Genomic DNA, 24,278 nt, shown 5'->3' with positions numbered 1-24,278 from the left:
GGTAAGAGGAGAGAGATGTATATACGAGAGGCTACTAGCGGAAGGATTAGGTCGAGCGAAAGGGAAAGAGACTTGACGATGCGCTGGGTTATAAAGTAGGGTTACCGTAGCTCTCGAGGATCGTGTTCACCAAGACGGATTTGAGCCGCGGCCACCCACGAAAGATGCCGCTTGGCACCCAAGACCAACCACCATGAGCAAGACCTACGAATGGCTGTTCCTTTTTCCTTTTTTTATGACTATACGAGTTTTATTTTTCATTTGTAATGCTAAACGAAGGTTCGTCGGACAACAGGTTCGCTGCGAACGTTCTTTTACCCAAGACATGAAGTAACAGTTTTGTAAATTGGGTCCCTCGTTGAGAGATTATAGTTTTTACTTTCTGGTGAAATTGATCCGTATCGTCCACGATCCCATCAATTTCGACCAAATAGAATTTTTTTCCTCATTACTGCAGACCGTTGCAAGCTTCAAAATAAGCCACTGGAGTTTATCGAGAGGAGAGAGAAGAAAAAACATGGGCTTTCCGAGCGAGAGCTGCGTCGTAGTAGACGTAGTAGAGTGTGCGGATGTGAAAGCTTCGGAGAGGAAAGGGACGATCAATCTTGATCCCAATTATCACGTCGTTCAGCCGTGATAATTAAGCTCGACGCTCGTCTTCAGGGAGGCGGGCCAGCCCTTTGCCATCGTCGTCGTCATCTTAGAAAGCTTGCAAAGAAAATGAAAACAATAACCGGACATGTAAGGAAAGCTTTCCGCGATTCTGATTCTCGGCGCGTCACAGCACTTCTGAAGACTATCCGCGGAGACGTCTGTGTTAAGATTGATGGTTTATCAAGTCGCTGCTCGAGCTATAGCTGTTAAGCGCCGTTTAAGCGATAGCAGCGTGCCTCATCGTCATTATTCATGTTTCTTTCGAGATTTATTTATTTCCGTTGTTGGCGGGAGGAGGGAGATCTGGCCATTTGTCGAGTGATCGCGCCGAGACAGTAGCAGTGATAATGCTTCATGGGCGAAATTTGCGTTGGCACATCCAGTGATATTTAGGTAAAACGCGACATTTAAATGGCAATATCGGCAGATTAACGGAAATAGGACAATAGCGCTATCAGCGGCTACGCAAAGGTGTAGTGGGTGTAGTGGGGAGGGCAGCTGCGATAAATCGGTAAAATTCAAGGGCTTATCTGACGGGCAGCCTACTGAAAGTAGCACTTGGCACGGAAACGACGAGGACGGGGGCGCGAATGTTGGCGTTGTTGTGGAGCGTAGGTGAGCGGGCGAGTGCCCCGGAAGAAATCTGCGTAACTGGACGAGAGATAGCGCGGCAACGCAGCCGCTAATCTATCGGGCGTGCGTTCGTCGCTGATTTATCGTCGCTAATGGGGAGCTGACGTGCATAAATAAGCGATCGCCTCGGGGCCTGAAATTGGCTGGAAGCGCCTCCGGCCCAGACAGATAGCGGCTCTCTCCCCCCCCTCTCTCTCCCGCTATTTAAATCAGATACGCACCTCCAACCATCCACTCGCATTGCCCCCAGCATCTGCATAATTCCCCCTGTTATTGCACTGCTTGCGGGCTCGCACAAAAAACTCGACAACTTTACCATATTGCTGTTGTTATTCTTGCTGTTCTTGATGTTGTTGTCGTTGTTGTCGTTGTTGTCGTTGTTGCTGTTTCGTTGTCGCTGTTCCGTTGTTCGGAGCCAACATTATTGTTTTGTCCTGTGCGCCTGCGTTGAGCAACGCCGTGTTCTGTCGCTTGAACATACCGTAGCGAGGCACGCGCAGAGCCAAGTTTGCTGCGCAAACATTCGAATGGCTTGGGCAATGTAAAAGCGCCAGAGCGGAGTGCCGAAAGATTTGCTGTTCCGAGGAGAGAGCGAGCATCTGGAGGAGCATCAAGGAGGCCGAGAGTAAAGTCGAGTCTTCATAACGCCAAGTTTAGTACAGTAGCTACACGCATACAGCCGGCGGCCCACCGTACCACCCGTCCCATTATTCGCTTTAAACAGCAACTCTCGAATGCGCTTAATTAGGCGATATTTGAGAGGCGCGCGAGCGTCGCTGAGAGTTTGCCCCCAGAGCTGCAACTTGGGAGGCTTGCTGAGCTTTCGCAAAGAGAAAGAAAAGCCATCGGACCGGAATGATGAGCTGCTGAACTTGACTCTTGAGAAAGTTTATTGATGCTGTAGCAACCACACAATCAACGCGCAGCGGCGCCAAGTAGTCGAGATCAAAAAGTACAAGTGGCCGCGTCAACAAGGCTAATCCCGCGAGCGAGAACGCGAGATATATTCAATTCGAATCGACGCGCCATTAGCTGCCCTGGCGCGGCGCGTCTTTCGAACTTGAAATTGCATCGCGAGGTTCGACGGCGGCGGCGGCGGCGGTGGCGGCGACGGCGACGACGACGACGCGACGACGACGACGCCGACTATGCAGTTTGCTAACTGTGATGAGCAGCGTCGAGTTTCGCAGCTCGCGAAGCGAGCCTTTGAAGTTGGCAATCTCGTCCCCATCCAGCCTCCTCCGAGATTAGCCCCCGAAGTACGGATAAATATTTGAAGCGCGCGCGCGCGCGCGCTTTTGCTCATTTGAAGCAGACCAATCACTTGGCAGTCTTCCGTGCGAGCGCGCGCCTCTTCTAATTATATTTCCGAGATTGACGAAGCAATCCGCTTAATTTGCCACACTTTCTCGCGCTGTGCAGTCGCCGGGGAATGCTGTGAGAGTCGAGCGATTAACCGTCGATTTTGATTTATTTCTCTCTTGCAGGGGCGGTGTAATCGAGAGAAGCCACCCTGCAAATACTTCCACCCACCACAACACTTGAAGGACCAGCTCCTGATAAATGGACGAAATCATTTGGCGCTCAAGAATGCCCTCATACAACAAATGGGTCTTGGCCCTGGCCAGCCCCTTGTGCCTGGTCAGGTGCCCGCAGTGGTACGTATACGCTAGACGATCGCTCGCCTAGGCAGCCCTCTTATTAATTATACGCCATTTGATGCTGTACGGCCCCGCTTTCGCTCTTCACTATTATGCGAGTTTTTCTTATAGCATCGTCGCTTTACTCTTAACTTTTGTCACTCTTTAACAATACCAATTTTTTTTATTAAATGTTTTTTGTTGTACTTTTCTTTTTTTCCTTTTATATTATTTGGTTGACCTCTCTAACGTCCAATAATTATTGCAATGATTTTGTGTTTTTTTTACATCACATTGTTCATATATATACTTATATTGAGTATCACGCCAAGTTTTTCGTAGATTTTTCTTGTCGAGTAGCTTGTGGAGTAGCGAACGTTTGGCACCACTGCATTACGGTAGCATTACATAGATTTGGTCGTTGATAGCCGAACGTTCGGTATGCCATGGAATGCATTTCGAAAGTATTATATTGAAAAATGTGTTAATAATATGCATGGTCTTTTTCGATGTCATTCGACGTTTAAATCTATTGTATAATGGCTTTAATGGTTGCATACCTATATTATAATATTCAGTAATTAGATTTCAGTAAAGCAAATCTTCAGTATGATTTGTGTGATGTGCTAATTCTGCAAATATCGCAGACAGTTTCGAAACGTTTGTTCACTCAGTAGATTGAAGATCTGCCTCTGAAATATTGTCATGATCGTATGAAACGCTCGAGCAAATGCTAATGAATTTTTCCGTGCGCAGAAAAAGTAAGGAATGTAAAGTAAACAAAGTAAAAGTTCGCAAGCGAGGAGCAATTTGGAAAAGATCGGCCGAAAAATGTAAACGACGCGCAGAAAGTCTCAACAGTTTTCTCCACGCCACGCGAACAATGAACTAGCCCGCGTATAGAAGACAAGGCAGACAAGACAAGCGCCCAATCGAGGAAAATTCCGAGGGCAGAGAGCCGGGATGTTTCAGCCGTACAATGGAGAAATGCCTTTGCTGTGGCGTGGCGTGAAATTCATTAGCATTGAGGAGCAGCTGCAATGCCATGCGTTTATAACGTGTAAATACATAGTGATCGCGGCGCGGCGCGCGCACACACCCGCACACATCAAATGAGTTCTTTTTACATTGACTTGGTCGTGAACGTGGACCGCGCGCGATGAAACTAAAGCCCGTAATACACACGTTACGACTGCCTGTCTGTCCCCTATGTTTGCCGCTGTGGTGCGCTCTCGCTCGTCGTTGTGGTTGATTGTTGGTGTGTTCTCTCTCTCCAATTACCTGTCATTGGCGGATTATACACAGGAGGCCCAACCTCCTGCGCCATCACACCAGCACCTTCAGCAGCAAATCCACCAGCAACTGCTCGCTACCCACGCTCTTATGGTAACTCTTGGTTTTGGTTTCGCCTTTACTAATTTTTTTACTTTGTTTTGTTTGATTTTTTACCTTTATCGTTTCTTTTTTTTTTTTTTTTTTTCGTTTTTTTCTTTATAAACTTTCCGTTACGTAATTTACTATTGATTTTGACGTTGTTCCACGCCGATAGTCGCCTTGCTTGGTGCCGTACTTGATCCACCTACAGACTGCAAAGCGGCACGACTCGGTGCAACAGATTACTTTCTCTCGTAGTTATGATAATCACAGTTAGAGTAAAGAGGCCGTCTGGGATTTTTGTAAGCTCTGTAATCGCACTGAAAGTCGAGAGTGTGACGGATGGTCCGGATGGACACTGCTGCGATTCACAGAAAACTCAGACGGTCTCGCCAACAGATGCTTGCATATCGTTGATGTTTGAGTGGCACGGAAATAAGCACTAGTATTTAGCTCAGAATATTGATAGAATGTTCTGCACGATCGTGATGTTTGTCCTTGATTATGCAAAATGTATTTGTTAACGAGTGGGCTTGTTGAGAGCTTTCTTCAGTACGCGTAAGCACAGGAACGACGAGGAAGTGTGCAAGCCCTTTTCGAACTGGATCAACGACCTCGTGCTTTCCATTAAAAATAAACTTTAACGTTATTGTTGTGCAGCCTTATTCAGTTGCGCTTTCAATGAATGAACAACTCTTGCTTTTGGAACTAGCTGGAAAAATCGTAATTGATAATAAAGCAATTAAAAACGCACTTGCCTGTTGAGCATGCGATGGGATATGGGTGAGAAAGAGCCATCGATCGACACGAATCCCAGTCTTCGAGCAGTGACATTTCACATAATGAATAATCTCATTTGGAAGCTCGGATTGCGTGTCGCAGATGTGCGCTAATCCTGGCGCGTAGCCCGTCGGATCAGCGCACGCGCGATGCGCAGGTAGAGAGAATAGCAATAAGAAAAAAGAAAACAAGCGGAGAACCATGACGAAGGTGACTAATATGATCGGGTTGTACCCGCCTGCTCCCCCTTGTCTTTGCCCCCAATTGTTCCAGGCGACGAACCCCTACCTGACTGGGATGCCGCAGGTCGGCAACACGTACAGTCCGTACTTCGCGCCGAGCCCGATAATGCCGACGATCATGGGACCGGCGGATCCGACGGGCGTGGGCAGTCCATTGGGAGTGGTGCCGCAAACGGTGGCGATGCCGCAGAAGATGCCGCGCACGGATCGGCTCGAGGTATGTCTCACACCGGCGAACTACATGCGCCAGGTGGCCGCAGTCCACGGGCCGCCGCCGCACCCGACGCCGCACCCGACGCAGGCCCACCCGTCGGCCCGGGCCGCGCCCGGCCAGCCGGTCTATCAGCCGGGGGTGCCGGGCAGCGCCCAAAACGCGCCCCAGCCGCCGCCCGGCGGGCCCCCGCAAAGCGTCAACGTCTCTGTCTCGGGGCCCCCGAGCCGCGTCTCGCCCGTCATGTCCGTGTCCACGCTGCACACCGCAGCCCACAACCAGTCGCCCTCGCCCACCAACAACAACAACAGCAGCCCGCTGTGCGCACCCCTCCCGTCGCCCCAGCTCCACCACCACAATCCCCTCCACAATCTCGTCTACGTGCACACCTACTACGAGGGGCCCTACGTCCCCATCTACGTGCGCACGTAGCCCACTCGCTAACAAGCCTGCCACCCACTAACCCCCTTGTCCCTTCCCCCCACCCCCTTTCTTTCCGCTCCATCTCGCTAACGCGAAGCGCGCCGTGTACAGAAGGGCCGTTCGGCGTGTTTTTTAACTCATCTATCGACTTCTTTCGCGAAAGTGTCGTGTGTGCACTGTTATGTGAGCCCAAGGAAACAGGGCGTTTTTCTCAAAACGGGATACGTTCCTCCGCGAGTTTGGTGCAAACTTGAAATCGGAAGCTTGAAAGAGGATGTATTTAGTGCGATAGCATTTGAAAGAAAAAGAGGTATATTTTTTATTGAAGAACGTTTTTCGATTCGTTCCAGACGCGCGCGATTAGCATGACGTACTGCGGACGCGAAATGCTCTCATCGTTTTTTACCCGAGAGGGAAGCAATTGCTTTTGAAGATTGTGCGACTATCCGTTGGCAAACGCTCGAGATATTTTCAAACGTGTAGAACTACGAGCTGCTCAGTTTTTCGCGATTTTTCAGTGATACGGCGAGATTGGTTTCACGATGAAAACATTAACAAATAGATGACGGATTGGAGGAAAGAACAATGTTATAAGCTTAGGAAACGTGTGAAAATTCGAGATATTACGTAGCCTCACGTGCCCGTGTACGTTGACGTAGATTGTAAAGATTTCCACATACATTCCCAATGATTTTCCCCTCGCACTTCCGTCTTCGCTTTGCACGCCCGAAAACAGTCGTTCATCAACAGTTTCGATTTACATGCTACACTTTTTCAAGGTAGCCTCTCATTTCTAGGAAGAAAGCGGCAAAGCGACGACGGGATCTCTAGTTGAAATGATATGTGGTGGGCGATTGTGTACTAGTGTTATATAAATGAGATAGCGATAGTAACGAGGAAAATCAGTGCATAATGAGAGAAAATAAAATAAGTTACGATATGATCAGAAATCGCAAGTAATAGAAAAGAAGTGTTATCCCGAATACTCCTATCCAAACGTCCAGTATAAAAACTCTTTGCTCATGGCAAACAAGCATTTTACATTTCCTCCCGCCATGGATAGATAAACAGATGTTCAAAACGTTAGGTATAGATTTTTAAAAATCACAACTATAATGAAAAATCGAGAAACAAATGGTTTATATTTAAAATTGCGCGAGCATTACATTCAATGAATCAAACGAAACGCAATCTATTGAGTATGAAGCTCAAATGGATATTTTTTTGGTGTTTCAGTGCAAATTTTAACCGTAGTTACAATTATCTCCAATGATATTTGAATCGCCTTTATTATATCATCATTTTCATCATTAGTCGAGGAATGATTATTCTAATTGTTATTATTCTTATTATTGTTGTGATTAAACTTTCGATTCAATTCATTGTGTTGTTCATTACGCATTTATATATTATATATTCATACAAATCACTAATATATTATATTTATTGTTACATTTATATATTTCGAGTGATTTTTATTTGTTGCGCGATGATTGCAAAACTTTGATTCAATGAATATTGTAACTTTTATTAAATATAGAATTACTCGAAACATTAGTGTCGTCATTAGTGCGTCATCTTGTCTTTATAAGCATACGCACGTACGGACATATGTATAAATAGTAGATAGGTTAAACAAATTGATTGTTTATATTTTATATTGGCAATGAAATATTATCGGTAGCAACATTCAAATTTCAAACAGGCATTGTCATTTTATCATGAATTTTGCTAGATAACTTTTCACCAAAGGAAATAATTATGCGCGAATGAACTTTGATCCGGAAAAGTATTTATATTTTTTTTTATTTGGGCGACTAAAAAGAATGCAATTGCAAATCGAAATTTTGAAAATTGATACCGATACACAACATCTAACGTTCGCAATCACACCTCCTTTATCTTTGTTTTGATAATTTCTATTTTTCTTTTGTCTCATGAAAATGGATTGAAGAAAAACAAAACAAAAACATTTTCTTACTTATTTTCCATGCGTGTTCCATTTCCTCATCCCATTTCCCTACTCTGGAACTTTTTCATGGCAACTTTTGAAAGTCGGAATCTACTATTTATCGTAAATTTATATTCCTTCAATATTATATACAAAGTATAAAGAAATGAAAATATTTATAAGGAGGTTAAGAGAATAAACGAAAAAAAAGGAGAATTGATATGCGCATAATGTGATATGATACTGTCAACTGAACATACAGAAGAAAGATGGTTACAGAGACGTATCGCAAGCAAGCAAAATGAAATTGACGCATCTAATAAATTAATAATATATTATTATAATAAGATTGAAAACGACCGATCAACGAGTCGATCGTTTGCCACGTTTTCGAATGATTTTAATGATAATAACTACTGATTACACTATATCAAGAATAATGGATACCTACGAATATCAATGAGGATCATTAATAAATAATCGTAATAATAAACACTATTTGTGATTATGTAATAGCAATGACTTGCATTACGACCGGGTCATGCGATACATTTTGATGATGGAATTCAAATAAAACGAATATAAATCAAATTTAAAAAAGCTCTACTGTTTTCATTGTTATCACATCAATTTTCGCTACAAGAATTGCTTATTTTATTGCTCAATATTTATTACTCAAATTTATTACTCAACATAATTTTTTTTAAGTATTTCTTTATTTTGCTTGTACATATGAAGATAAAAAATAATTTGCCAGCCTTCTATTCCTTCCATAAAATAAAGTATAAAAAGATTGATTCGGCAACTCTGCAAGCTATAATAAATTTTTTAAAATCATACCTACGTAATTTGTTTTCAGTTCAAACTGCAATAATATATATTTTTAATATTCTATTATAAATTTCGCTTTCTTATATTATTTTTAAAGATTGATTATTTAGTTTCTTTCTGCGAGTGTTTAGGTCAATTTGGTTATTCCTTTGAATAATTGCTTGTCCTAAATCCTGATCCTTATTACTAGCATACAAATCTCTCAGAACACGATTGTCAGAGAGTTACCAATTTCAAGTGCTTGCTGCCTGTTTGTCAATTGAGTTACAATTAAATTGTAAAAATTCATTAAAACATTATCGGTTTGGTGCAATGATTTTCATGACTTTTAATTTGTCGTTCGATTGATGAATTGTGCACACACTTTTAAAAATGTGCTAATTTTAAATAATGTTGTCACAACTAAAAGTGCCAAAACTTATATATTAATCTAAATCAATCGAACATTAAAAGTCAATTAAAACGTTTGACGTCGTAAACGTTTTAGAGAATGAAAGTAGTGTAATGCTAAGTAGTACCGTTTATTTAAAACTTATTTTCTCTTATTTGCTTAACCTTTCTGTGTGTCGATAAAAATCTAATTGGTTCAAAAGTAACTATTCAAAGATTATGATAGCTTTTTATTCAGATTAAAACATAAAAAAGAAAGAAATTTATTCGTTCGCAAAAATCTTCCTTAAAATTCACTGTTCCTTTCCTCCATTCTTCAAATTTCTTTTTCGCCACTCCTAATAATAACAATCAAATAACACAACAAAATTTCACTTAATATTTTTGCGTTTACTGAGTCAGTTTCTGAAGTGAGGCTGAGATTATATGCCATTTTTGAGTTTTGCGAACGTAGAGATAATTATACAGTGATGCTAATAATTGTTATATTAATTTTCAGCTATATAGGCTTCCAAATAACGTACGAAAATGTAGTATAATAACCTGCTTGAATAACGACATTGCGGTAATGACTTTTTCTGAACTCGTATTGCAAGTAATTATGATACATCTTTACACTTACTTGACTCTGAATATACTATCTTTTCGTACAAAAGCTGCAGTGTTTTTATGATTTTAATTAGTACATGTACTTACTCACTAATTTAATTAATTTTTTTTATAAGTGATATTGTGATTATTTTACAGCAATAGGAGGTGGGGCTTTGAGCAAGCGCATGTGAAATTTTATATGTATTCTTAAATTTCTTATTTTTCGTAATTATTGTATGAATATTAATACACTTACATGCATACTAAAAGCGTCAATGACAACTTGTGTGATCGACCGTTTAATATGTTTCTATTAATGTAGATTTGCCTCGTTGGATTAAATGCGACTATAAATTTATTATGGTACAATGAAATTAATGCATATTGTGTTTAAATTTTCAAAAAAACTTTACAAAAGTTAGAAATGCAATTTATAAATTAACTGATTTTTTCATTTGTTCAAATCGCTCGCACAAGAATTCTGTCCACTTATACTCACATATATGATATTTTACTTACTATATTTACATTTGTATGGAATTCTATTAACAGTACTTGACACAACGAACAACACTGATAATCCAAATATACACTTACATTCTTTAAATTATCATAATGTACTTGTAATTGTGGTTGGTAAGTTAGAAATAGATCGTCTATTTAGCATCTGTTCAAATGTATATTAAGACATTTTGAGAGCACTCAAAACAAAGAAATCGTTTAAAGCTATCAAAAGACTATTTCCTTCTACTTTTTCATCAAAATCCCTTTATACTCTCAAAATTTCTTCTGTGTCTGATTGATGTTGTATACAAAATAATAGAATATGTAGCGACGTTCACCATTTAGAGTTAATTTTTTTTAGTTACAGCTTTTTATAATTTTTTATGTTATACGAAATTTATAACAGAAAATTTTTTATAAAATACTCTTTAAAATTTGAATCTCAGGACAATACAATGACAAAAACAATCTGCGCACTACAATCAATAAAATACTACAAATAAAAACACAAAGCTGTTACCATCTCGAAAATACACGCACACACGCAAAAATAAAACAAAAAAATGTCGTACACTTTTTCAAATAAAACAGAGAAAGATAAAACATCAGTTAGAATTATACTAAAAAATAAATATATGAATTATAATAAGTTCAAACATTCGAGGAGTAACCACATTATCACAATTTTCAAAATCTTCTAAAAACTTAATAGGGTGGGAAAGGAAAACAAACTTGCATGCTGCATTATTATTCACACGTGCTAACTTTATGCAAATAAACTCCAACTTTCCTAAAAATTTCCTTTCAAATGTGGACTAGTATTTCTTAATATTATGTCATTAAAAGTTTTCTTTTTATTTTCTGTTATACTAAAAGTAATTTTTTTTTTGTTACTATGATTCAGTTCTTAAATTATTTTGACTGGGAGTTCCGAAGAAATCTCAATTAATGGTCATTATGTATGAAGAATAAATTTGTTTTTGTCAAAATATTATATGAATATATTGATATAAAAAATTTGTGAGATTGAAACATACTGGCTTATCATTGTTTTGAATATACATGAATTGCTTCGTAAGCAACTGAAAAGCTACTTCATAGTTCACAAGCGTTTCATGTTTGTAATTTTTAGTTTTCATAAATCTTATCGATTCCGCCTGTGTACGTCTGTGCAATATTCGAACATATTAAATTTTGTGTGTTCTAACTTTCGCTACAACTAACCGATGCCTTATCGTACAAAAACGCTACGTTACGTAATCCTCTAAGAAAACGTCAATATAAAGCTTTTAAGTATTTGCATTATAAATGTGTTTGCGTACTTGGCCTAGCTCGAGAAAAAGCGTGAAAGAGTGAAAATTAACCTAAAAATCGCCTACTTGATAGAGTTGTGTGTACATAAATAAATAAACGTGAAAAGTTCCTGGAAAACTAAAAAATGAAAAGGAACGAATGCCTCGTCTTTTGCTTTTTATAATTCTACTTCTCACTTCATACCTCTGTCTATTTCTAACCCCGTAATATGCTATTACTAACACAAACTAAAGTACCTAAAACAACATACCTGCTGGTATAAATCTGCAAACTTTTTGGTAGGCTAGTGGCTGGCCGTTAGCTCTATCTATCTATGAATCTATCAATATAATTTCCTGCAATCCTTGTTATCCAGCTAATTGACTTTGCGATTCTTTGCGGCTACTGGGGAGAGATCGAATTCTTCTTCAGTATTATTATTTTAAATCAATTTTCTGTCATTTAGAGCAAGTACGTGCACAATATTTGCGAATTAATGGATTTTCAATGTTATCCGACACTGTGTAAAGCGAGTTGATCGATCTCTCCTACAGTATCGCGCAGAACCCATCTCCTCACCCCTGATATGTATAAACTTTGAGAACATTGTCGAATACTGTGTAGACTTGCCTGTTCACTTGGCGCCAATGTTGTGGCGCAAGATATGGCCGCTAATACACTCGCTCTAGATATATATTATATAGCCGACATTGACGTGCTGCCACGAGGTTTACATATTCGCGAATCGCTTGTTTTGCCTGGATATTGAATGGTCAGCGATGTGATATACTGAAAACTGGACTTATTACGGAAAGCAATGTTGTCTCGTGCATATGCTTGTATACCGTGTGACAATATATCGTGGTGCTCGTCATGTCGTTGTCTTCAGTAGGATACCTTTATTTCTATCACCATTACGTTCATTCGAATTCTGTAACATTGATACATTCTGTTACGGAAGTATTCATTGGGTCTGCAGCAAGAAAAATAGTTGGATGTCTCAACGTCAGATTGACAGTTTTAGGACGAAGGATTGATTAGATGAAATCTGTGGATGTGGACAATGGCATTGTTGAACAAGCAAGCTATTTTTCTTGAGGCAGTGTATCGCAGCAGCGTATACTTGATGAGAAGTAACAGTAAATAACGTAGAATAAATATCCTTCTTAGTTTTGTTTCCGGCAAAAAGATTAAAAGAAAAAAGAATAAGTTAAAGAATAAACGGAATGAAAGTAAGAAAGAAAGTGCTAAATATCCCATAGATCTAGTGCCCATGCCATGCGTGTTCGCTCTTGCTGTAGGTATGTCGCGAGTTTCAACGCGGGGCGTGCAAACGCGGCGAGACGGAGTGCCGGTTTGCGCACCCCCTCGAGACGGTGCAGGCGAACGAGGACGGCTCTGTGACGGTCTGCATGGACGCTGTCAAGGGCCGATGCAATCGAGACCCCTGCCGCTATTTCCACCCCCCTCTGCACCTTCAAGCCCACATTAAGGCCACACAAACTCGGGCTAGCATTGCGGTAATGCATTCTGTCTGTCTCTTTCTCTCTCTCTCTCTCTCTCTCTCTCTCTCTTTCTCTCTTACCCTCTTTAATTATCTCTTTCTCTCTCTCTCTCTCTCACATGCATCATTTTTTTCTTATCGCATTCTGCCATACCTTCTTATTTCTCTTTTCTTTTTGACCTGCTTTCCTTCTCCTTCACCTCTGGCATTACGTAAATCATCATTGACATTTTTTCAATGAATTAGTTACCTGTTAATGCTATTTAAGGATCAAGTTCCAACTCTGTTAGTTACAAGTCTATTTCATAATTACTGAACTAAATGTTTCATTTATCTAAATAAGTAAATTTAATGTCTCATGATAATAATTATGTGTATTCTATAGTCCAATGTACCAAGAGAATGCAAACTGGCCAGAGTCCGTGTCTCCTATTGCGTTTTACAACTTTCTAGCTAAACTTCATATTTTTCTTTAATATTGAGTTTTTCTGGGTTTTGCTTCAATGAAGCTTATGCTGCTGCGCTGCTTTCCGCCAATTCCTACCCGGGACACTCTTTTGTTTGTTACGTATCTCATCGCAGCAGAGTCTCTCCGTTGTTCGGGCTTCAGTCTTCCTGCGATGCATAAATACAGGCTACCATTTAAAAAGTACTCTGGAAGTAATCATGAAAAATATTGGCTGAACGTTGCGCAGTAGTACATCGAAGGTAGTTATATCCAGTGAAATTTTTTTATTCTCCGTCAGATATTCTGATACTACGCTCACTGATATGGCTACTTTCGATCGATTGTTCATTTTCTGATTATCCAACTATAATCGTGTTATTCCACCACTTTTTTCAGTTAATTACCCTGTTCCCAAGATTTCTCTCTTACCCCCTCCCCCCTCTCTCTCTCTAACTATCTATCTATCTATCTATCTTTCTTTCTATCTATCTATCTATCTATCTATCTATCTATCTATCTATCTATCTATCTATCTATCTATCTATCTCTGTCTCTATAACCCACCTTTATCGGAGTTTGTTGCTTTTGTGTTCGTCCATCTATAATCCTGTTTGACGTACATAGTCGTGATTGTAATGTTTGTAGTGAGTAGTACGAAAGCCAGTAATCTTTTTTATCGTCACCGTCACCACTGTTCTATTTCTCTCTTTCTAGCAGCCTATCGCAGCTATCCAGGTGCAAATATACCTATAGACGCAATATACACCAATCACCAGATCCCGGGTTTATACCTAGAACTGTATGAATAATGTTGTAAAAATTTGCGACTTTTTCGTACTCTCGCTCCATTCTACTTTTCCTCTTTTATCTTCTCTTCAAAACCTCGACCACTTATCGTTTAATTCAATGGTCATTTAACCTTTAAAAAATGGAGGCAAAGAACATTGTCGCGAAGCGAGCATAGAAGCGAATGGAGCGAGATTGTAAATAAAAGTATAGTAGTGAGAACACTCGTCTCATACGAATACACAATACACAAACCTGCTGACAAGCTGTGCTGCACGAACCCCGGCTATATCAACCCTGCTGCTGTTTGCTGCCCTACACAAAGCGCTACACTCGAGTCTTAATCATGGAACAACTATAAAAATCAAACTATATAATTGAAGTAACATAACTAATTTATTAGGATAATGGGTGTTGTAGGCTAAACAATCACATTCAAACAATATCTAATTTCTAATCGGCTTATAACCTTATACGTAACTCATTTGTAGGTGTTATGCACTCGGTTAATTATACTTTTTATTACAACGTGTTACTTTTCATTAATTATCAGGATCAGCGATGTCGCATTATTCAACTCTTTTTACAATTATTTTACTTTGCACATCTTTGTATTAGTTTTGTCAAAGTTGCTGTTTTATTAAAGATTACATAATTCGGCTGTCCGTATTGAGTTCTGTTATTTTTCAATTGTATTCGACGATGAATATTTGCGAAAGTTTTTCAACGTCGGAGCACTCGACAAAGGATTCACCAATGCACTTGAATCACATCTGTAAAACAAAACAGGATCGTGAAAACATTTGATAAATTGCCACCAAACAAATTTGACTCACTCATCAATCAAAATGAAAAAAAGAACAGATTACTAGACTGACACGACTCATCACTCTCGGATCGACAACTATATAAGCCGGATATAAGTAAATTAAAAAAAAAAAGAAAGAATACAGACCCTTTCAGCAACTTCGCCGTCGGAAGACCACGCCACATCGAGCACACGGGAAGAAAACGTTCATGGATTACAGCAGACCAGCTTGTTGGCAGGAAAGTTTCATTTTCTAAAAGTGCTTTTCAATTCCAAAAGGGGCGCACCGCGTCTCTTCAAGTTCATCTCTCTTTTATCTATTCTTGCATTTTTATTTAAAAATCAAGTTGGGAATGTAAAATAATAAGAAATTATAAAACTAAACTAATAATATTCGATTACAAATCCAACTATCTGGTCAAATGATATACTTTTGAAACTGTATATTTATTTAAATATAATTTAATAGTTGAACAAGCTCTTTTTTGGGATTGTAACGCTACTTATAAATGTTCATCAAATTTTTGTACACGTTTTACACGTTCGGAATAGGATTGGAGAAAATAGACACTTTTTATACGCGTATTTGTATGAACATAAGAAGTACATGTATGCAATAATTATATATAATTTTGGATGGAAACGTAACTTTCTGAAAAGTACATTGAAACACTCTTACACGCAAAATGGCAATCACTACAATATATGATCATTACATGAAACATGTCTTAAATTACTCAAACAACACATTACAATAATTCGAAAAATATAATTTTTGTAAATAAATAAATGTGGATTTGTAAATAAAGGCCCGTATGTGAGCCTTGAACATATCGAAGACAGCTAGACATTTAACTCATGTTATTTTATATTTTTCTCAACTTGCTTGAATTTACAATGATAAGTGACGAGAGTAACTTAATCTCATTCATGCAATTGTTATTCTAAACTAGAGGCTGTCTTCGAGCATATTAACATACGACGCTGTACACTTTGCTCTCTAACCAAGCCCCATCTTCAAGTTTGATAGTTAGGAAACTAGAGATCAAGAGGCATAATGTGCGCTTGGCCTTCTTATCATCAACGTGTACATAAGACTTTAATTTCACCGAGAGCAATTTGTAGGTTTCCAAGCCAAGAAAGTCGCCGGGGGCGGTGGAACGAGAATATGCCCGTGTCAGCTGCCACTTACCGATGTCAGCAGAAGTCAAGAATCTACCGAACCTCTCTCTCTCTCTCTCTCTCTCTCTCTCTCTCTCTCTCTCTCTCTCTCTCTGTCTCTCTGTCTCTCTCTCTCTCTCTCTCTCTCTCTCTCTCTCTCTATCTGTCTCTGTCTCTCTCTCTCTCTACAATTTTATCTTGTATTCAATGTTTTCGTTTGCTATGCTTTTTCACCGAATACTGTGTAAAACTCATAATTTTTGTTGTTATTATAATATTTCCGTTATCCAGGAAAGTGATATTTTAAGTATATCAGACTTGTGAGCAGCCGTGAGCTATGAAGCCAACGACAAGAGTGGTTTGACAATCAACAAGCCAAGTCTAGTGCGCATAGGAAGCTGTACATTCTCGCTAAACGTTAATTGTTGTTCCGCAGCATTGCCTGTAATATATTGACGTATACTTTTTATTGCAGCTTGCGACACGACCGCGGGAATATTTTCTTTCCTTTTTGTTCAATCCTTATTGATAAGTAAAGTATCAATATGCATATATACGCACTTGATTTGATGCACTTTAGTATATTTAGATCCATATATATTGAAGTGTGATGTAATTAGATGCACAGCCGGAGATGCTTTCTTTCACGGAAGATCGACGCACGCGTCAGAAAGCTCTTACATATTTATACATATATAGCGTATCACGCATACTTCTTTGTCTAGGATAGACATAGCATTCAGTTAATAATTTCTGCTACTAGCTGTAACGAAGTATGTGTGCTCATTTTATTTATACTTTTTTAATGATTGTCTATAAAAGTCCCGATGTCTTAGACCATAGCTACTCGATCAAGACAATTAGCGTATAAATGTATCGATGAAAATAATTTATACATATATATATATATATATGTATATATATATATTAAAAAATATAAACATAATTTTAAATATACAGTAGTCTCAACTTGTCTTATTTTCTTTTTTTTTGATTTTCTTCTTGCCCTGTCGCCTGGCGATGCTTCATGCTTGCTGAACAAATATCTCCGTGCGCTTCGCTACCTGCCAAATTAACGCCTACGCCGAACGCTGAACACTGAAAAAAACTTATCACGAACGGGGTGAAACACTGTCATGTAACCGCTCTGTCTGTCGGACGGTCGCATAAACGCTATCTGTCTGTCACTGTCTCTCTGTCACTGACGGTACACGAACGATACTCTCGAAAAATGCTCATGCAGACGGCGACGATGCCGATAGGCGCTGGCGCAGTCTCGGCCAACAGCGTACCCGGAGGACTCCAGAATGCCAATATGGCAAGCATCGAGCTCGGCAAGAAGCGGATGCGCGACTCCAATGATGATCTGCTAATGGTACCACTGCTTTTGCATGTTTACACTTTTCATTTGTTTTTGATTCTCTTGACAAGACATCTCGACAGGCCTTAGCTTGATCGTCTCTCTTAATCTCACTCGATTTTTCGCGAACAACTCAACGGCCCGCTTCGAGATGTCTCGGTAGATAGACAACTACTTTTGTTTATTTTTTATAATAGTTACTGCGATTGTGAATACACTGCCGAGTGCGCTTTGAGCTCTAGAATAAAACTTGTCTCGTCGATCATTTTCTTCTTTCCTCGTTTCTCCGCAAACGCTACGGGCCGTAAATCAAACGTATCTATTATTTTGTCCTTCACTTTTAATCACTTTCTTTCCTTTTTCGACCGTTCCTTTGCATATGCCAATCGCATTTGGCATCTCCACGCGTAGTACACCACCAGCGGTGGTTCGCAACGAAAAAGAACAAGATAAAAACCTTTGAAAGCAAGTTATCGTTAAGTAATTGCTTTATGATTATACTATTCTGCTTGTTTTTGTTAAAACGTTGCAATGTTGTTTCTACCGGAGCTTACGCCTCGTATTGTATTTATAGATCGCTTAGTTATGTTTCTTCATTTTATTTCCCTGACATGACCGTGATATACTAATCACATGGAATAATCCATCTTTTGAAAGCCGTTTATTATCATATGACAGCACTTACTAATAGATACATAGAGACATTGCACTTTCCACGTGGTTCTATTCACACATCATCCCCATGTCCTTCGGCAAAATTTTCGCCGCTATGTTGCGGCTCAATGATTGTACACTCGTATTAAGAAATCCGACAGTCACTCCGCAACTAAATGAATCATTTATTACTTACCTACATCCTTAATGTTCAATTAAAGCAGAATAATACGAGTGTAGCATTAATGCCCCCTCAAGTTCGACGGTCATAATCGAATTGATTGGTTCGATGCCTCTTATCGTGTCACGAGATGTAAAGATTACGGCCGTCGAAGTCTTGTAATTAAAAGCTTGCGCCGATGATGCATGTTGTGCTTATGCGACCCCGAGGTGATGGTAAAAAGAAATGTCATCTCCTCATAAACACTCTAGACCATATATGATCGAGTGTTTTACTTAGAAGATCAGCGACATTAATCCATATTTAATTAAGTCTTCTCTGCAATATAGCCGTCATTCAGTGACAAAACGTGTCAGCCGTCAGCACTGTAGATCGCTTACACACACTCGCTATACTTCATTGCTGCGAACATTTGTCGATCACTTTATTTCCGTCTTGTTATCATCAATTTTTCTTTATTTATCAGTTCTCAATCGAAAGGTCAGGACAGCCTTTGATATCTCAGAAAATTCTTGCAATAATGATTAAAGCTGTCCCAACCTCGTATTGTCACTGTACACACCGTAATATTTCCTTTATTAAAAATTATCAGTTAGTTTACACTACTACTTTGACTGCACTTAATAGAGATTCGGTAATAATTGGAATCAAATGCAATCCGTTTATTTGAAGCTTATACCGGAATTACATTTCGATGCGGACGTGTCCAGACAAAAGCCAGCTTTTGAGCTTCTGCATCTCGTCGCAGCTTTAACAAATGACCATCTTTCGTCTGACATTTATTTAATTTTTGCTTTTGTCATCGTTTTCTCGCAATCTAGTAAAATTAAATTTGCTGCACTCTTGTCTCGCTCTCTATCTTTTTTTCAGTAATTCTTCAAGTACTTTTTTCACTTGATATCTGTTTATTTGTTTATTTTCCTTTTTTTAACGCTGGTCTCTTGATGATTTCCATTACTTTCAGCGCGTTAGTTGCAATTTTTCGAGAGCCCGTTCAAGTAAAACACCATATAGAACACACAGCGTCTGTTGCTCACGTAAAGAGCAGTATTCGCGAAGGCGTCGATCGGCCGTGTTTCGCCTTCAATCATTATGAGAATAAAAAAGGAAGAAGATAAGTGTCTCGCGGTCTTTGCAGCTCACGTAAAAGCTCGCATTTTTCAGAAGTAAAGAGTACTGTGCAAGCAAATTCCCACTAGTTTTTATTATTAAAAGATATTTTATAGCGTGTTTTATATATCTGTGGGATTGCACACACAGAAAGAGAAAAAAACCTTGCAGTTTATTTAAGAAGGATGCCTCGTCGCTTGGCAACGTCGCTGCAAGCTGCGTCATCGGCACAACTTATGTATAACACCATGTTTAATCCTAAGCCCCTTCAACTTGGTGATCACGTATTACGATAGCCCCATTCCTTCGAATCCTCACACATGACAATCAATAACAATGAAATCCAGTCCTTTACATGAGTTGAAACCGATCCTATCTCTGTTGCAGATGGACATGAAGTCTGTCGGATCGCTCTACTACGAGAACTTTGTAAGTGCAGAAACAAAACATAGAATCATACATCCTGCCATTTCACAAAAATGTTTTGAGCCGCCGAGAGCTCTCCTTATTTTCAACACTCGCTATTGCGCCAACCAAGTGACAACAAGATCGGTTGCACAGTGCAATGTTGAAAAGAAGGAATGGCGAGCGAAAAGCTCTCGGCCGCGAGGTTATAATGCTCTCTCGATCGTTTTTTCGCATTAGCATTCCCGTGCGCCAGGGACTACATCGCAACGGAGAATTAGAGAGGAAATATATGTTGAGAGAACGATGACGATGAAAGTGCGCTCTATAAAGAGATTGCGAGGAATCAGATCTAATAGTTTGGCGTCATGCCGTGTGTCGTTACAGGCCTTCCCAGGAATGGTTCCGTACAAGCGTCCAGCGGGCGACAAGTCCGGCGTGCCGGTCTACCAACCGACCAGCGCGACGACCTATCAGCAGCTCATGCAACTCCAGCAGCCCTTCGTGCCTGTGTCATGTGAGTACAGTGGAACTCCACCCTTACCCGCCCAAAATTCGAGTCAGTCAGTCGGCGTCGTGCAAAACTCGATTCAGAGTCAGGCCAATGCGGTCGAGGCGGCCCAGGCCGCCGCCGCTGCCGCCAATGGGATCCTCGTTGATCCAAACAATCCGCCGCCGCCGCCGTCGAGTGCGAACAATGACAAACAGACCTCGAACGGCGCGAACCACGAATCCGAGTCCTCCGCAGCTGCCACCGCTGTTGCAAGCTCCAACCAAAACTCTCATGACCTGAATCACTCGAGCTCGCCCCAGCACCAGCAACAACAGCAAACCCAGCAGCAGCAACAGCAACAGCAACAGCAGCAGCAGCAGCAGCAGCAGCAGCAGCAGCAGCAGCAGCAGCAGCAGCAGCAACAACAACAACAACAGCAGCAGCACCACCACCACCACCAGCAACAGCAGCAGCAGAAGCACCAGCACCAGCACCAGATCAACCAGCATATCCAGCAGGCCCTGAGCGCCGCCGCGGCCCACAACGCGTCCGTCAACGCCATCACCTCGATGGCCGGCCTCAACACCATTCCGACCCTCGTCAGCGTCAATTCTATGGCCTCGGCAGCCGGTATCAACTCGGTCCCTAGTCTCAACTACTCCGCGGCCAACATGGCCAACTTCAACGTTCTCAGCAGCCTCGGTGTGCCCTCCAGTTTCTCTCTCGACCCGGCGGCTCTCGCCAAGGAGGTCGCCCAGAAGAATTACGCCAAGGCGATCAAGCAAGCCGCGGCTTCCCAACAGGCCGCAGCCGCTGCAGCCTCCTACGGCATCGGGACCCTCAACGCTCTCAACTACACGGGCGTGGCCTTGAACAAGCAGGCGCTCGCGGCCCAGCTAGGCCAGCAGTCGGCCCCGGCCCCCCGCCCGTCCATGATCCATGGCCTCGGAGCCCTCCACCATCCGGGTGCAGCCGCCTCCCTGCCCGCCGGCCTCTTGACCTACCGGCCGCCGCACGCCACGGCGAGCCCGCTCAACCCGTACTCGCTGGTAAGGCAGCCCGTGCTGCCGGGCAGTCCCTACTCGGTGCAGCCCTCGCCCTACGCCGTTCAGAGCCCCTACGCCGTGATCCCCGGTATGCCCGCGGTCGCCAGCGCCGTGCCGCAGATGGGCGCGGCCTCCGGCCAGGGTCCGGCTACGGCCGCGACCATGGCCGCGCAGCCCCAGGTCGCGTTGTCCGGCGGTGCCGGTGCCGCCGCCGCCGCGGCCGCGGCTGCCCACGCGGCTGCGGCCGCCGCGTCCAGCGGCGTTATCATGCAGCCCTACAAGAAGATGAAGACCACCTAAGCGCCATTGACACACGCGCGCATCCCTCGTTCGGACGTCCCGGTCCGCGAGACTCGCAGAACAGTTCCAGTACGATGACAACTTTCGTTTTCTAGTCAGAATCGTCGCTGAACAGTGCCTTACTACGACGAAAAACACCGGCCTGTATCTCGATACTACGCACACGCCGGGATCTCAAAGTTCCGTTTGACCGCTTCTTTAGCTCAACGACGTTCAACGGTTAATCGCAACAATTCGTTCGACGGCACTCGATTAATCGTGGCCGCTCCGATCGCCCCTACCCCCCACCCCCTCCTCCCCGCCCTATTTCTCGGGCATGTTGCACGTGTGAGTTTTTAGGGTCGTCTCTACATATATTTCTTTTCTTTTTTCTCTCGTTTTTTTTTTGCTGTAATTCTCCTATCGATTTCAGACTGGGCAAGGAACTCCTGGAAGATAGTGTTTTGAAGTGTTTTACTTTTGATAATTATACAATAACGATTAACGCAATTGCACTGTTGATTGGTTAGCATCGAGTGCGCAATTTAAATTGTTTTTATAGATTAAGGTTTTATTTTTAGATTGTTTGTTTTTTTAGAACTAGTATGTGTATTTCTTAAGTTTTCTTCTTTGCAATTAAGTCAGTTTTATATCTTATAAGAGTTTTTATGATGACATTAGGGTGGTTGTTTTTTATTAGTCATATTAGCAACAGCATGTTAATACTACTTTCTTGAAAACTGTGTGTTACTCGAAGACAATTTTTTTTCATTTCCTAGGTTTTATACTATACAAATATTGAGTACTATTTTTCTATTTTTAATATACTTCTCTTCCAGTGTTCCTCTTACTGTCCGCTGAGAATCAGTTTTCTTGCATGATGAAGTTTCCTTAAGGTCTTTGTGATTTATTTCACGATTTATATTTATATTTTTTGTGTTATATTTTGAGTTTAAGTTTGATTATTATTCGTTTCAATAATATTTTCAAGTCATTTTAGTTCCAAGTCGTTAAATTTAATGAAATAAAGTTCCGTCGATCTACTGTTTCCTAGTTATAACTTGCCTCGTGCGTGTAAATCAAATTATCGCGCAAACTTGAGCTTTCCATCGTTTAGTTTTCTTTTAATTCTAGTTGACCTTCAGTTATTTTGTTATCTCAACAATTCCGTATAACTCATAGATATACGTCGCGGTTATACGCCTGTTCATGTAAAATGGTGATTCAAATCGTGAGAGTTTGGTTGACCCAACGTGTCCGAAATAAATTTATATATAAACAATTGATTGGTCGCACATTCTACAATCATAATTGTGATGTTTCTTAAGAACTTGACTCACGAATGGCCTCGGATTTTAAAAAAATGACCGGTATGATATCTGACGAACAATCAAACTGTTAAAAAGAACTCGGTGTTGTCATTGTTCGTAAATGCGCATATATATATATATATATATATATATATATATATATATATATATATATATATATATATATATGTATAATTTAATACGGCTACTAAAATCGCAACTATATTAAACTATTATTGCTAATAAAAATGAAAGCTACAATATCGATAATAATATTAAAGATAAAATCATGGAAAGGAATAGACTACTACTAAATTTATTTATATAACTAAACGTACTTGCCAGTGATGTGAGTTTTCTTGAAGTAAACGTGTATTGAATCGAGTAAAATTTGATCGTAAAGCGAGTTTTGATAAGGCGATTTCGACAAATTGTAAATTAAGAAACGTTAAGAAACGGGTGACAAAGTGTACGGGAAAGAATCGCAGTGCATTGTACAATGAAGTAGCTTGGCTGTACGACGGTGGAAGCTCCGGTATATTGCCACCTAGGGAACAAGTGGCGCGTGTTGTGCAAATAATCGGAATCTTGAAGTTGTTGTGCGAATACGCAAGATATATTAGTAGAGTATTTGTGCTTATACAGTAAAGTCTTTTTATCATCCGATCCAAAGTACTCCTCGCGCCTTTGTTCCTTGGCTCGAAGTCTTTTGAGCTTTTGGTCGTGGGTGAAAAGCTATTCTCATCAGCTGTTAAGTAATCAAATCGCACAACACTGTTGAGTTGAACGACAAGTGGTTTGCCCAAATGCAATCAGTCAATTTTAACACGGATAAAAGTGAAGGACGAGGATCAAAGAGAAAAGGTAGCCTCGTGCGAGGCTTGTACGATAACCCTGATGCGAACAACAGTGTCTTCCAGTAAGCAAACGTGATAGGAACAAAAATATATTTATAAGCACATTGATTATAATTTAGCTTTCTTAATATTCACTGAAGAGAATGGCTTTTCACGCCGGGTCAAGCAGAAGAGCCTATTTGATTGTGATAGTACGTAGCCTGTATAATCGTAATTGCCCTAGTTATAATTAAATGTTAATTTAAGACTATAATTGATAACGATCGGTGTGGTGGCGAGAATTCAAAAAATTTCGTCGCTACTGTGAATGAACGGCCTCACATATTGACTCCGCGATTAACCAAAAAGGGCCTTGTACA

The 24,278-nt window shown here is 40.7% G+C and overlaps 1 protein-coding gene across 1 annotated transcript in view; it reads left to right on the top strand.

The window, feature by feature from the left end:
• Positions 1 to 23,183, top strand: part of LOC131674504 (ataxin-2 homolog) — a 50,308-nt gene extending 27,125 nt beyond the window's left edge. Inside the window, exons 3-9 of the mRNA XM_058953225.1 lie at positions 2,775 to 2,945; positions 4,233 to 4,313; positions 5,355 to 5,540; positions 12,819 to 13,037; positions 17,468 to 17,599; positions 19,917 to 19,958; positions 20,322 to 23,183. Coding sequence (XP_058809208.1) covers positions 2,775 to 2,945; positions 4,233 to 4,313; positions 5,355 to 5,540; positions 12,819 to 13,037; positions 17,468 to 17,599; positions 19,917 to 19,958; positions 20,322 to 21,773 — 2,283 coding nt within the window. The 3' untranslated portion in view covers positions 21,774 to 23,183. The remainder of the gene's footprint in view (positions 1 to 2,774; positions 2,946 to 4,232; positions 4,314 to 5,354; positions 5,541 to 12,818; positions 13,038 to 17,467; positions 17,600 to 19,916; positions 19,959 to 20,321) is intronic.
• Positions 23,184 to 24,278: the final 1,095 nt, after the last annotated feature.

The sequence above is a fragment of the Phymastichus coffea genome, unplaced genomic scaffold, assembly GCF_024137745.1.
Source record: "Phymastichus coffea isolate CEN01 unplaced genomic scaffold, Cenicafe_Pcof_1.1 PCOF00250, whole genome shotgun sequence".
Classification (NCBI taxonomy): Eukaryota; Metazoa; Arthropoda; class Insecta; order Hymenoptera; family Eulophidae; genus Phymastichus; species Phymastichus coffea.
Note: the sequence above shows the minus strand (reverse complement) of the source record. Positions and strands in the feature narration are given on the sequence as shown.